This window comes from Gekko japonicus, unplaced genomic scaffold (genome assembly GCF_001447785.1).
Source record: "Gekko japonicus isolate JY-2015 unplaced genomic scaffold, Gekko_japonicus_V1.1 scaffold348, whole genome shotgun sequence".
NCBI lineage: Eukaryota > Metazoa > Chordata > Lepidosauria > Squamata > Gekkonidae > Gekko > Gekko japonicus.
The window spans coordinates 846,729-862,296 of NW_015159720.1; the positions used below are offsets into that span (position 1 = coordinate 846,729).

At 48.3% G+C, this 15,568-nt stretch overlaps 1 protein-coding gene across 4 annotated transcripts in view; it reads right to left on the reverse strand.

Annotated features, from left to right (window-relative positions):
- Positions 1-9,639, reverse strand: part of BCAS3 (breast carcinoma amplified sequence 3) — an 812,136-nt gene extending 802,497 nt beyond the window's left edge. For all 4 annotated transcript variants that reach the window (XM_015420601.1, XM_015420405.1, XM_015420473.1 and 1 more), the window contains exons 1-2: positions 9,580-9,639; positions 2,004-2,091 (exon numbers count right to left, since the gene is read on the reverse strand). In XM_015420601.1, coding sequence (XP_015276087.1) covers positions 2,004-2,074 — 71 coding nt within the window. In that variant the 5' untranslated portion in view covers positions 2,075-2,091; positions 9,580-9,639. The remainder of the gene's footprint in view (positions 1-2,003; positions 2,092-9,579) is intronic.
- Between the last annotated feature and the right edge of the window lie 5,929 nt (positions 9,640-15,568).

The window sequence follows — 15,568 nt, forward strand, 5'->3', positions numbered from 1 at the left end:
GGTTGAGGTGGCAGACATCCCTTTCCTCTCCTGGCTATATCCCCTCCAACAGCCTGGATCTTATTATCGGTACTGCTGAATTGACATCGGTGGCCAGGATCTTAATATCAGTACTGCTGATCAGAACTAGCTTGTTGCACGGTATTTTATGGTTATACTGTTTTAATTATTATTTTAATTATTGTTTTAATGGTATTATTATTATTATTATTATTATTATTATTATTATTATTATTAAATGTCTACCCCGCCCTCCCCATGAATGGGCTCAGGGCGGCTCACAAACAAGGGCACCGTGTGCCGATACATAAAAACAGAATAAAAACAAACAATTTTACATAATAAAGTGCTGAATGCTATTTGTCATCAATGAAAGCAAGATGGTGTCCTGAAGATATTACACAGTCCTGGTTCAGCGGTACCGATCCACCGTCCTGCTGTAGTTCGATCTTCATAGAGGGCCGTACCCGTTGTTACCAGGGATCGTTGGTGATGGTGGCAGTGGCAGCTCCTAATCAAAAGCCTGGCGGAAGAGCTCCATTTTGCAGGCCCTGCAGAACTGTAAGAGGACCCGCAGGGCCCTGATCTCCTCCAGGAGCTCATTCCACCAGGTAGGAGCCGCCACTGAAATGGCCCTGGCTCTGGTTGCAGCAAGTCGGGTCTCCCTGGGGCCTGGAATCACTAACCGATGTTGTGCCCCTGACCGTAGTGCCCTTTGGGGTATGTGTGGGGAAACACATAGGTATGTTGGACCCTGGCCATATAGGGCTTTAAAGGTCACAACCAGCACTTTGAAGCACACCCGGTACGCTACTGGCAGCCAGTGCAGCGCTTTCAGCATAGGCTGAATGTGCTCCCATCTAGGGAGACCCATTAGAAGCCTGGCCACAGCGTTCTGCACTAACTGCAGCTTCCAGATTTGCGACAAAGGCAGCCCCATGTAGAGAGTGTTACAGAAGTCTAATCTCGAGGTGACCATCGCATGGATCACTGTAGCCAGTTCATCGTGGTCGAGGAAGGGGCTGCCACCTGGGCCTCCATGGTTAAGGAGGAATCCAGGAGCACTCCCAGACTCCTAACCTCCGGCGCTGGCACCAGAGGCGCCCCATCGAAGGCCGGGAGAGGGAGCCCCATCCCCAGACCAGCCCGACTCAGGCACAGGACCTCCGTCTTCGCTGGGTTTAGTTTCAGCCGGCTCAATCTGAGCCAACCAACCACGGCCTGCAAAGCCCAGTTCAGATCTTCTGGGCTGGAGTCCGACCGGCCGCCCAACATCAGGTAGAGCTGGGTGTCATCTGCATATTGATGGCACCCTAGCCCATACCTTGGGGCAATCTGGGCAAGGGGGTGCATATAGATTTTAAACAACATCGGGGAGAGCACCACTCCCTGAGGCACACCGCATTCAAGCAGGTGTCTTCGGGACTGCTGCTTCCCTAGCACCACCCTTTGTCCCCGACCCTGGAGAAAAGAGGCAAGCCATTGAAGGGCAAGCCCCTGTATCCCCGCGTCGGCAAGGCGGTAGGTCAGCAACTGGTGGTCGACCGTGTCGAACACGGCCGACAGATCTAACAACAACAGTGCCCCCACACCGCCTCAGTCCAGATGCCTCCGGAGGTCGTCAGTAAGGGTGACCAATGCTGTCTCTGTCCCGTGTCCCGGGCGAAAGCCGGACTGGAAAGGGTCTAAGATGGAAGCGTCATCCAGAAAATTCTGTAGCTGTATCGCCACCGCCCTCTCAATTAATTGGTATTGTATTGAGACTGTTGTGAACCGCCCTGAGCTCGCCCGCGGGGAGGGTGGTATATCAACCAAACAAGCAAGCAAATAAATAAATAAATAAATAAAAATATCAGAAACTGGAGAAAACCATGGAAAGGCACTCAGCAAGTCTCAAAAGTGCCCAAACCTCAGCAGCACAGACACACCCTCATGGGTCATCTTTCACTTACAACTCCAAGCGGCCCACACAGGAGTCTGTTAGCAATGCCACAAACACTTACGTGACAGCCTGTGGGCGAACCACCACTCCTCCGGTACATCGGCTTGGGCGGCGGGGAGATTCAGCGGCCATTGCTGATCCAGACACTCCTGCAGGGAGAAGGAGACAGCGATTCTGAAGTCCTACACAAGGCCTTGGAACTTCTCGACTTGAGAGTGATCCACAACTTTTCCTCCAGCGCCCATCGGAAGGGCAAATAAAAGACTGCTAAGCTGAGGCATTTGGCAATTGTGAGTGGCAACCACAGACAGTTTCTTTTTCTGCAATGAAATCACACCAGTGGAATATACTTCTCTTTGGAAGTTCAACTTGATGCCTGCTCTACTGGCATTTTACAGTTGCACAGGTTTTTATATGAAGTCTTGCCCACCTTTTAATTGTTTAAAGTTTCCCATCTGTCATACATCCATGTATAATTTTTTTTCCAACCTAGCTTGTTTTTTTGCAAGGGAGAGGGGCAGACTATGCCTTGATTTTCCTGTTTTTGGCTCTGAAATTCCTATTTCTATGCTCATTCTGATTATGCTCATGAAATAAAGTACTGCTGCAAGCTGATTTATTATTCAACAGTTACTTTAATTGCTGATCCTTTTATTTTGATATTAAACACACTGGGAAGATTCTTCTGGAGAGGAAGAGGAAGAAGAGGAAGAGGAGGAGGTTGGATTTATACCCCGCCCTTCACTACCCAAAGGTGTCTCAGAGTGGCTGACAAACTCCTTTCCCTTCCCCACAACAGACACCCTGTGAGGCAGGTGGGGCTGAGAGAGCTCTTGACAGAAACGGCTCTTTTTCAAGAACAGCTCTTATCAGAACTACGGCTTGCCCAAGGTCACACCAGCCAGGTGCAAGTGGAGGAGTGGGGAATCAAACCCGGTTCTCCCAGATTAGAGTCCGCGCACTTAACCACTGCACCAAACTGGAGTCAAAGAAACAAAATAAAAGAGCATCCAAAGTATCACTGGAGCAGCAGAATGACAGAAGCAGTTCTGATGGGAAAGGGAAGCTATATGCCTCAAGTCATCCTGCTCCATGCTGACATGGCAAACAGTACATGTGAAAATGCTTGGGGGCTCAGGGACCACATTCCTAATTTTCCAGGTAGCTACATTCACAAAATATGAATCTGCCACTATGTTAAGGTGCTATGATCAGGAAGGGTCCTGCTTCTTTGGAGATTAGGCAGGTGGCAACCAAGGAAGGGTCCTCTCTGCTGTGGCCCCGTCTGTGGAATGTCCATCCCCTACACTCACCTCCTGTTACTGTGACAACAGTTTTACATCTTCAGTATTGTCCTAGTTTGTGGATAACGTTATCTACAATGCTGCTGCTTTTTTGAACGACACTAGATGACTGAGTTTGCTTTCTGGTTCTGTTTTGTTTTTTAATTTAACACAAGCTGTTCTGAACATGCATTTAACGGAAAGGTGAGATATAAATGTGTGCTTCTACTGACAAAACATCCACATGTAAATGTATGCCTTCTCTTTACACACATAGGTATACAAGGGGAGGGGATATGACTCAACAGCCAAGCACAGGCTTTGCACACAGACGGTCTCCAGTTCAATCCTCAACATCTTCAGTTAAATGGATTACAAGTGTCCAGAGACCTTTCCTTGCTTTCCTGGGAAGATGCTGCCAGCCAGACCAGACAGCAAGTAAGACCACTCTCACCAAGTTGCTATCGCAATTAAGGATAATCTCCAAGCAACCAGGCAAAGGTTTACGGCACAGCTTGGCAAATCCCAGGCACCAGGGAGCCTAAGAATTTCGTATTTTCAGCAGTCATCTATTGTCGTGCCCCTTGGTGCTTTTCAGTAGCAGTACAAAGCTTGTTTAGTCAAGGAATCATAGTTAGCTTTTTGTTATGACGAGAATGTCAAACTCGTGCCCTCGTTTGCCATGGATCCTTTCTGTTCTCTGGGGAACCTGTGCTGTTTCTAGAATGGGGGGGGGGGATGCTCGAATGTGTATGTGTGAAAACTTGCTTTGGCTAGCTGCTTGGTAATTGTTATTAAGTGCCTGCCTCCCACTTAGGAAGTGTACTTGAAGGTCTTCTCTGCTAGGCGCCCTGTCATAGATAAATAACTTAGGCTCACAGGTGTGTGTGTGGGGGGCATGTTAGTTTTTGGCAGGCTGCTTGAGCAACTGGATTGGATGGGGCACTGGGGGGGGGTCTTTGAATTATGTATAATATCGGACTGGCACCAAATCCAGCACAAGATGGTCTCTGCCATACATGACTACGTATCTCAATAAACAAATCTTTCTCCAAAGAGTGCTGTTGAGAGTGAGTTTATGTGTGAGAGTCTGACAGACAACCAGGGCTACCCCATATTTATTGATAACACTATTTTTATACTATTTTATACATTCTTTAAAATTTATTTTTGGGGATTTATACCCTGCAAGCGGGCTCACTGCAACACTTTTTTAAATAACTTTTTAAAAGTGGCAAGAAACTGAAGAGGTTAGGATTAGGTTTCTTGATAGCAATAATTAGAGAATATGCCCATTAAAACATAAAACCTTGAAAGCTGACAAATAAGCCTGGCTCCTAAAGCCAAAGAAAATGTGTGAAGGCCGGGTTTATGGAAGGAGGGATACACAGGATGCTGGCAAAGACACCTCAAGATCATGTTCTGACAGATACCCCCACACACACACATCTGGCCTGACGAAAACGTTCTGGAGAACTCAATAATGACTACAGACTGTATTGTGCCGTGTTATGTTGTTCGGTTTTTCTTTCCTCTGAGATCACAAAATGATTCACAGAAGGATGTGCAGGCAAGCAAGCTGAGCAAAGGGTTACCTATTATCTTTTGTTGACTTATTGGAAAAGCACACACATTCTCTCAGCCTTTTGCCCCTCCTCCAGCAGGGAAAGAAAAAGAGGAGCAGCACCTACTTCAAGGTGTGACAGCAAACTTGGGGTGCTTTATCCAATGACTGAGGAGTGACATGATCGAGGTTTACAAGATTATGCATGGGATAGAGAAGGTAGAGAAAGAGGTACTTTTCTCCCTTTCTCACAATAAAATAATGAAATTGCTGAACAGTCGGGTTAGAACAGATAAAAGTACTTCTTCACCCAAAGACTGATTAACACATGGAATTCACTGCCACAGGAGGTGGTGGCGGCTACAAGCATGGACGGCTTCAGGAGAGAACTGGATAAACATCTGGAGCAGAGGTCCATCAGTGGCTATTAGCCACAAGGTATAGAGTAGAACTCTTTGTCTGGGGCAAGTGATGCTCTGTCTTCTTGGTGCTGGGGCGGGGGTTTAACAGTGGGAGGGCTTCTAGTGTCCTGGCCCCACTGGTGGACCTCCTGATGGCCCCTGGTATTTTTGGCCACTGTGTGACAGACTGTTCGACTGGATGGGCCATTGGCCTGATCCAGCACTGGCTTCTCTTCTGTTCTTAAACTCATTAGTTCCCCTCCAGCAACTCAACCAAGCTAGAGCAGCCCATTTCCATGCTGCCAGACATGAGACAGCCACTTCCAAGGCTGTTGTCACACAGGTGACAGATGCCACACACACCCTTTAGCTCCAAACTGAGGAACGTGCACATGAGGAACGCTGCTCTGTCCTGCTCCTTGGCCCCCCAGCTCAGCTAACTGGGTCTCAGGCAGAGAAAATTCCCACCCAGCTCTTGATACTTGAGACACTTTGAAGTGGAGATGCCAGAGACTGAACGTGGGACCTCCTGCATGCAAAGCAAGTTATTCTACCACAGAGCTACAGTTTGGTGTCGTGGTTAAGAGCACGGGCTCTAATCTGGGAGAACTGGGTTTGATTCCTCACTCCTCTACCTGCAGCTGCTAGTGTGACTTTGGGCCAGTCACAAGTTCTTTCAGAGCTGTTCTCTCAAGGGCAGTTCTCAGGAGAGCTCTCTCAGCCACACCTACTTCACAGGGTGTCTGTTGTGGGAAAGGGAAGGGAGATTGTAAGCCACTCTGAGACTCCTTTGTGTAGTGAAGGGTGGGGTATAAATCCAATCTCTCCTTCTTCTTCTCTGCAGTGCACAGCATGACATGGTACAAGGGATAAAAGTGTGTGCCTCTGACTTGACATGAGGCAAAAAACCCATGCCCTGTTCACAGCTGGGCAGTGACCAGCCACTGCCTGCCTGCCTCTGTGTTATTTGAAGCGATATGGTTTTCAAAATGTCTTACATGAGGCAGAACCCCGATACAGTGTTGTAGAGCTGTAACTGGCATCTTTACTTCAACAGTGGCACGGGTGGCGCTTTTTAAACCTACCCTATGCACATAAAGTACCTAGCTGCAGCCTGGCTGTTGCAAAAGCCATCCTGTTTTCACAACAGCTGAGGAGGGAGAATGCTGGCAAACTAATGCAAAAAAAAAAAAGTTCTTCAGAAAGGAAGAAACCAGTTTGGGTCGTTTTTCACCAGGAGAGATGCTTGAGAGATGCATGTCCACACCAGTATGTTCCACAAGAAAACACACTGGTGCCAAGGCTGAAGGAAGGCAGAGGAACCTGAGGCGGTGAGCCACATAGCCTCATGGAGGGCTGTGGGAGCCCATGAGCCTCTATTTCCTGTCTCCAAACCTGAAACAATGGGGACCAGCTCTGCTCCCACAGGATCGGTTTGGAGATGGTGAGTGCTTCCTCACAGGGGGGAAGAATCCAAACCTCTAGAAAGAGCCTGCAAGAGGGTTTTGGACAGCGTTCTCTGTGAGATGCTGATTTTCTACACGTGAGGCAGTCCCTCCTCCCCATAAGGCAGCATTTTAATGTACAACACTCCCATGTACTGCTAGAAGTACTAGAAGAAGAAGAATAGATTTGTACCCTGCCCTTCACTACCGGAAGGAGCCTCAGAGCAGCTTACAATCGCTTTCCCTTCCCCTCCCCACAACAGACACCCTGTGAGGTAGGTGGGGCTGAGAGCTCCCTTGAGAACTGCCCTTGAGAGAACAGCTCTGAGAGAACTTGTGTCTGACCCAAGGTCACACCAGCAGCTGCATGTGGAGGAGTGGGGAATCAAACCCGGTTCTCCCAGATTAGAGTCCGTGCTCTTAACCACTACATCAAACTGGCTCTACAGTCCAGGAGGTGCTTTAAGACTGCTAAATGTAGACTTTGGGCCCCTCAAGACTCTATAATCGGTGACTATATACCTCAAAGAAAGAAGCCGGGAGGGGGAGCAGGTTGAATGTCTCTGGCAACTACATGACTAGCTGCTGGCAGGTGTGTTATTGCTGAAGAAGAAGAGAAGAAGAGATTGGGTTTATACCCCGCCCTTCACTACCCAAAGGAGTCTCAGAGCGGCTTACAAACTCCTTTCCCTTCGCCTCCCCACAACAGGCACCCTGTGAGGTAGGTGGGGCTGAGAGAAACTGCTCTTTTTCAAGAACAGCTGTGCCAGAGTTATGGCTTGCCCAAGGTCATCCAGCCAGGTGCAAGTGGAGGAGTGGGGAATCAAACCTGGTTCTCCCAGATTAGAGTCCGCGCACTTAACCACTACACCAAACTGAAGGCAGAGGAGATCAGGTAAGACAACTGAAACTGTTCAGAAGGGACCACGATTAGTTTTCACCCCTTACTGAGCCTGTGTCCCATGGTCAGGAAGGGGGTTAAAATGCAAGTATACACAAGACAGCGTTTCTGGGGCACATCTGCCTGTTCCCTGGAATGTGATCTGTCAGCAGGAGGGCAGTTCAACAGCTAGCTGATGTAGCAACAAGGAATTTCGCCATCACACCTTCCAGGAAAGAGATAATACTGACGAATTCTACTCAGCTTCACTCTGCTGGCCCTTTGTGAAGGGCAGGTGCTGTCTTTCAAGACCAGCCCTGTTTTCAGTGCTTTGCTAGGACATGATTCAAACCCTTTAGTCACTAGTCAAACCCAGCTAACTGACCAAAAACAAGGCCACCCTTCCTTGCCTCAAATGTATATAATGCACTGACCAGCAGGGGGCCACCCCACATTGCGATGACTCCAAACCTGAGCTGCCACTGAATACACATACACATACACAACACACCCAGGGAGGGAGGCAGGCTAGGGGTGTTAACCCTCTCCTGCTAGGGCCTGGAGTGGTCAGAATATTCAGCTCCCTCTCAGTTCTCCTCCTCCACGTCTGTGTGAGCACTGCAAAGACCAAGACTATTTCTTGCCAACAGGGGCAAGGTTCACGTTCCCCTAAAAGCTCTCCCTCTCTTTCAACCACTCTGCCCCCCCCCAGCTTTCCCATCACCCACGACTGCGTATTTCCAACAACTCACATAAGTCCCACATTGCCACCCTGCCCCCAGATCCCTCCCCTTCCTACGTCTAATGAGCACACCCAGAGTGCCTAATCCTCCCCCTACACCACCTACACCTCCCAGTATTCCAGCCTCCCCCACTCAGGACCAGCAGAGTGTAGCAGCTGGACAATCAGACTAGGACCTTTCATGAAGATAGATTCAGGAGGTCACTAGGTTGGTCTGAAGCAGCAGAACAAAGTCTGGGTCCAGTGGGGCCCTTGAAGACCAACGAAGTTTAATTCTGGGTCTAAGCTTTCGTGTCCTTGCAACACTTCTTCAGATACCTCACATTACACTCCAACGTACCGGAAGAAGTGTGCATGCCCACGAAACCTTATACCCAGAAGAAAACTTTGTTGGTCTTCAAGCTGCCACTGGACTGGAAACTGGAAGACTCCAATTCTAATTCCCACTCTGGAAGCTCGCTGGGTGACACAGGGTAGGCAATTTCCCTCTCTGAGCCGCACCTTCCTCACAGGGCTGTTGTCAGAATACAACAGGGAAGAGGAGAATGGCACTTTGGGACCCTATTTAGGGAGAAGAGCAGAAGAGATGTTTATTTACTCTCAGAGCTGGCTGGGACCAGCGGGGTCATCTAAGACCCATCCCCCACCCGGGCAATGCAGGAACCACAACTGTGACATGATGCCCAACAAAATACGGGCACTCTCTTCTTCCCAGGCATCCCCCAAAGGTCCCCTGTCCCACCCCCTCCCCCCCCCTTCACAGCCCTCCCTCCTTCGCTGGCCAGCTCCTAGGGTTGCCAGCAATGTTCCCTCTAAGCTGTGGAGTCTTGTGAGCAAAAATTCTACTTTGTGAGCTACTGGCATTAAAGTTGTGAGCGAGCAATTTGGCTACTGCATAAATTAGTTTGCTCTGGAGCCACCCTTCCTGAGCGGAGACAAAAGTGTGTGAGCCGGAGGCTAAAAAACTGTGAGCTGGCTCACACTAACTCAGCTTAGAGGGAACACTGGTTGCCAGCCTCCAGGTGGGGCCTGGAGACCTCCGGCTTTTGCACCTGATCTCCAGCTGACAGAGGTCAGCTCCCCTGGAGAAAATGGCTGCTTTGGAGGGTGGACTCTCTGTGGCATTGGGCCCTGCTGAGGCCCCTCCCCTCCCCAAACCCCGCCCTCTCCCGGATCCACCCCCAAAGTCTCCAGGTATTTCCCAACCCAGACCTGGCAACCCTACCAAAAGCCCCTCCCCCCACGCCCCTCACAGCTGCCGCCCCCTCCCCCGCGGCCCTGCTGGCCCCGCCCCCACTGCCCCCCTCGGGGGGGCTGTCTACCTGCTGCGTCTTCGCTTTTTTTCTCCTCACTGACAGTGTTTGGGACCCTCTCGCCGGCCAACAGAAACCCAGCCAATCGGAGGGCGGACGAGGCGGGCTCTTTGCGCCCGGTCCGGCCAATCAGCCAGCGGGGAACTGGGCGGGGCGGTGGCGACACTGGGGGCGGTTGCGCCCGGGTCTTTCTCCGCGTTGCGCCTCCGAAGCGGTTCGTTCCTTTTCGTTCCGCAAGCAGGGTAGATTGAGAGAGCACTCCGCGGGAGGAAGAGGCCAGTCAGCCCGTCGGATAGCCACGCCCACCAGCGCTTTTGTTTACATCCGGGGTTCCAATCAGGGGGCGCTCCCGGTCTCAGCCAATCAGAACGTTCCCGCGCCGAGGCCAATGAGCTCCAAGAGAGTCAGGAAGGTCGGAAGCCACGCCCATCAGTGGCGAACTGGGAAGGTTGTTTACTTCTTCGCGGAGGGAGAAAGGCGGGGGGCGTCGGGGCGTGGCCAGAGGGATGACGTGTCCTCCGAACCATAGATATTAACGACTAGAGTAACCGCTGTATATCATAAAGAACAGATCGGACCCCACCTTTCTGACAGGGCAACTGGGTTGAGCTTCGGGTGAAGAAACACGAAGAGCCATAGAGATGGAAAAGGGAGGCTAGAGCGATGGACTTCTGCGACCATAGAGTGTCGTCAGCGGATGCAGGAAGGAAGTTTCGGCTGCCAGTGCTGGCTTCGTGTCAGTCCAGCATTTCCTTCGTCTCTATGAATGCAGCGGCGAAGGCGCATAGAAAGGGGCGGGGTGCCTAACTGGAACAAACATATGCGAACTCAACTCATTCAGTCCTCACATACGTATTCTCAATAAGGAGGACTATAAATCCTCTATATTTCAGTGTATTTCTTTTTCAGAATAGTATATTGGAATACTGAATGGATGTCTGCTGACAACATTACATCCCGCTCAAAACATACTGTTAAGTGCCCTCCACGCGCCCTCTACGCCTCAGAGGAGATAATTAAGATAAAGGTAAAGGTTAAGGTTCCCTTGTTCGAAAGCCAGTCGAGTCCGACTCTAGGGTTGCGGTGCTCATCTCTGTTTCAAAGCCAAAGAGCCAGCGCTGTCTGAAGATGTTTCCATGGTCATGTGGCCGGCATGACTAAAGATTCGGTTACTTCCCACAATTAGAAAAAAACACCTTTAGACATCTATCCCCTATTGTGACATTTATTGCTTTACAACTGTTGACCTTAGAACCTTAACTTATTTAGTTTTTCACTTTGCCTAACTTAAACATCATGTTACATGTTAAATTTGCTGTTAAATCCCTGTCTATAAGTTTAGAACCTAGTCTGCCATTCCAATGTATTTGAAGAAGTGGGCCTTGCACATGAAAGTTCATACCTTGAATTAAAGGTGCCCCACTGGACTCTAAATTTGTTAAAACATTTTTCAAAAACCCATGCACCTCTCAGTTCCAGGTTTATTACTGATACCTATTTTGCATTCAGAAAGCATTTCATAAATTGTGTCTTTACTATTAATAATGGGGAAAGTACAAATTGCGAAAGATTCTATACAAAGTAGGTGTAGGCCCACTATTAATTACAAATACCATAACTTCCAGTAATAACAGGACTTATTAGTTTCAGGTGGGTTGTGGTGTTGGTCTGAACCAATTGAACAAAGTTGGAGTCCACTGGGACCTTTAAGACCAAAAAAGTTTAATTCTGGGTGTAAGTTTTTGTGTGCACGCACACTTCTTCAGATACATTTAAACAGACTTGCTCAAGGCTTAAGTATAGATAGAGAGGGGTTGGGGGGAGGGTTAATTGCCAGGAAGGGCTAGTTAGAGTCAAGATGCAAAAGTAACTGAGCAATAAATATAGCTAAATTGGATTAAAACAGTTGGTAAAACCTGTGAATAGCACCAAATCAGCATACAAATAAAAGTTAACAAATGTGAAAACTAAGTTTGAGTCCAGTGGCACCTTTAAGACTGAAGAAGTTTAATTCTGGGTATAAGCTTTCATGCCCTTGCAACACTTCTTCAGATACATATAGGTGGGGGCCGTTTAGGTCAGCCATTCACAGGTCTGACCAACGGCTTCAATCCAGTCTCAGCTATACTTATTGCCCAGTTACTTACGCATGTAAGGCTTGAAGAAACTCATTTCAATGTATCTGAAGTGTGCATCCACATGAAAGCTTATACCCAGAATTAAACTTTCTTGGTCTTAAAGGTGCCACTGGACTCAAACTTTGTTCTAGGACTTATTAGTGTACTGTTGCAAACAATATATGTATATCAGTAAGAAATGTAATGTATATCAGTAAGAAAAGTAATTTATATCAGTAAGAAAATATGTTATTAGTAAGAGAATATACATGTTCCGTATATTGTAAATGGTATTAACATTTCTAAAACATTTTAACATACAGGATATAAAAGAAAAAATACTATTGTTATTGAAATACAGGTGGCTTTCTCCACATTATTTCAAAGTGGCTTATACAATATGCCTCTCTATCCAATTTCTGTTAATGTTCTTTGTATTGATTTTGAGACAGTGAAAAAGCAACTTACATCATTCTTCTCCCTTTGAAAGTGGGTGACGACAGGCCCAAGGTGTAATGGTTACGACCACGGACTCCAATCTGGGAGAACTGCGTTTGATTCCCCACTCCTCCACATGCAGCTGCTGGTGTGACCATGGGTCAATCACAAGTTACTTCAGAGCTGTTCTCTCGCGAACAGTTCTCAAAAGAGCTCTCTCAGCCCCACCTACCTCACAGTGGAGGGGAAGAGAAAGGAGGTTGTAAACCTCTCTGAGACTCCTTTGGGTAGTGAAGGGCAGGCTATAAATCCAATCTCTTCTTCAAGGTCAACATGGCAGAGCAGGAATTCAAACACGGGTCTCCCAGAGCCTACCCTAATCCAAGGGTCCCAAGTGTGGTGCCCATGGACACCACGGGGCTTGCCAACAACACCTTTCCTGGCACCCGCCAAGTGTTTTTTAAAAATGGGCCGGGCCAGGTAGGGCTTTTGGCCAGCAAGGGTAATGATTGGCCATTGGAGATTTGATTGGCTGTGCGAATTTTTTGGCCACAGCTGCCCCCAGAGCACAAGGATCTTCACTATGTTATTGATATTAAGCTGGGGCAGCCATGTTGTGGCTGCTCCCCCCACCCCCCATGTCGGAATTCCAAAGGTGCCAGAAAGCTCAAAAAGGTAGGGACCTCTGTTCCTCTAACCACTACAGCATTGCCAGACTGTGCCTTCTGGGGTCAGAGTCCAGGGCAGCGATGCCATCCAGCAATCTTTTCTGTTGCAAGCCCAGGTGGTGCCTCAGATAAGGAAAGAAGTCCACTCACATCATGGGACCCCTCCCTCCAGTCCTCTAGTTGCAAATACATAACCTGGTGTAATGATTCCATGTTTTGGTGGGTGGGTGTCTTTAAATGTTGTTTGCACTGGTGTGGGAGGAGTGATGGAGGGTGCTAAGTGTGATTTGATTGGCTGGGGACTGAGAGTGTGGGAGGGGATGGTCTTTTGACAGCAAAGTGTGGAAGAGCTTTGAAGAGAGTCTGTGCGACTCTAAAAGTTTTGTGAGAGAGTCTATATGGCAAAGAAACAAGTTGTGTCTAACTTGTGTGGTTACACAAGTGTTTTATCTTGTGTGTCTAAGACAAAGATCTTAGCCAGTGTGGCTATGAGAGAGAAAGAGATTAGCCTGTCAGTCTGGGTGACTGTTCACGACACCAAGTTTTGCCAGTTATATTTACAAGTTCTTTTTTTTTTCAGTAACAGTTCAAAATAACCAGAAACTTATTTTATTCTTTATTAAATAAATCAATTTTTGTTTAAATTTATCCCAGAAATCAGTACAGTACTTCCTCAGGGCCACATAGTCCTCTGAAGTGCCCAGACCCTGGGTCATACTACCAAAAGAGAGAGAATTGGAATTTTAATTCCTGGTGGCAGCAAAAAACTACCAAGTTTATGTACTCCATGAGTGTTTAAAGGTAAAACCATCTTCCCTATAAGCAAGGATGTCACACCTGATTCTTCCTCCCAGGCACTCCCTGGGCTGGCCTCATAAAGGACTGTCTGGGGATAGTGGACCCTGGACACCACCAATGCCTTCTCTTCAGGGGCAGGCCCACAATGCACAAAGGTTTGTTGTTGTTGTTCAGTCGCACAGTCGAGTCCGACTCTTCGCGACCCCATGGACCAGATCACGCCAGGCCTTCCTGTCTTCCGCCGTCCTCTGAAGTTTGCTCAATTTCATGTTCGTTGCATCTATGACATTCTAACCATCTCATCCTTTGCTGTCCCCGTCTTCTTTGACCTTCAATCTTTCCCAGCATCAGGGTCTTCTCCAGTGAGTGCTCCCTTCTCATTGGGTGGCCAAAGTATTTGAGCTTCAGTTTCATTATCTGGCCTTCCAGGGAACAGTCAGGGTTGATTTCTTTTAGGATTGACTGATTTGATCTTCTTAAGAGGCTGCTCTGCCAGACTGTGCAGACCCCAGGAGGGCCAAGCCACTCCTCCTCTAGTCTGTTCTTGGGTGTAGGCTGCTGCCTGAGCCCTGCCTCCCTGTCAGACTTCTGGATGAATCAGATCCCAACAACATTCCCTCTGGAGAATGATAGGTTTATTGAAATATCGATAGGATCCAGCCTGTACACTGGCTGTGTTAGAACTAAGGTTAAAGGCGCAAATGCAATAGATATGCAAGGTTCAAGCAGGGGCCCTAAAAGACCAGGACCAATCACCCCTTAGGATTCCACCTGCCACAAGCAACGGCCAGCAGCCCCCCTCACTGTGCCATCCCCCCAATATGCAAGATGAAGCCGAGCTGCGAAAGCTGAGACTCAAGGATGCCTGTTTTCTCAGAGGTGATAAGAGGCATATTACTTCAAAGCAAAGGCTAGCAGTCTACTGAAAAGCGATTGCTATGTCGAATGAGCTGTTAAAATGAGCTGTTAAAATGCACAGTGAGTTTGACACTCCCCTCTGAGGCCTGTGCTGGCACATTTCTGGGCATGGCCTAATCCCTTCGCCGCCCCAGTTGGGCTACCTAATTCAGCAATGCCCAGGTGGGGCTGTCCATTGCCTGAGTTTCCTCCAGAGCAGGTGAGTTCAGGGATCATGGCCATCATCCCTAGACAACCACCCTGGCTTTGAGTGGGTAGAGGAAACCACTGCTTTCCACTAACCAGAAATATCCATAGGATTTTTGTTTTGTTTGAAACATTATACTGTACTGCCTCAACGATATGTTCTTCGGCTGAAATGACAACTCAGTCCACAAATAGCCTATGTAAAATTTTTGAATATAAACATTTAATTTGCAGTCTGTTAGCTGACACCTTCAGGTATGCAAGACGGCAGATGAAGTTTTGCCAGCTAGCTTCCAGTTTGCCTGGGTGTGGAGGACTGCCTTTCATACACAAAAGAGTTCCTTTCTTTGACCTCAGGAGTCAGGAACAATGGGATCATATAAGTTTATGATCAGGGCAAGAGATGTTCGGAGGTGGTTTTGCCCTTGCCTGCCTCTACTTCACGACCCCGGACTTCCTTGGTGGCCTCCCATCCAAGCCCTAACACCAGGGCTGACCCAGCTTAGCTTCCAAGAACTGATGCGACTGGGCTAGCCGGGGCCACCCAGGTCAGGGTCTGAGGATACTTAAAGAGAAACTCAGTTCTTTGGGAGAAGTCTTAGATGGAGCGAGAAGATAATGTGATTCTGGAATGGTAAAGTGTTAGTAGGAAAAGAGACGACTTGGAAAAAGAGCAAAATAAGAAGAGATTGGATTTATACCCCGCCCTTCACTACCTGAAAGAGTCTCAGAGAGGTTTACAATCTCCTTTTCCTTCCCCTCCCCACAACAGACACCCTGTGAGGTAGGTGGGGCTGAGAGAGCAATTTTGAGGACTGCTCGTGAGAGACCAGCTCTGAGAGAACTTGTGACTGACCCAAGGTCACACCAGTA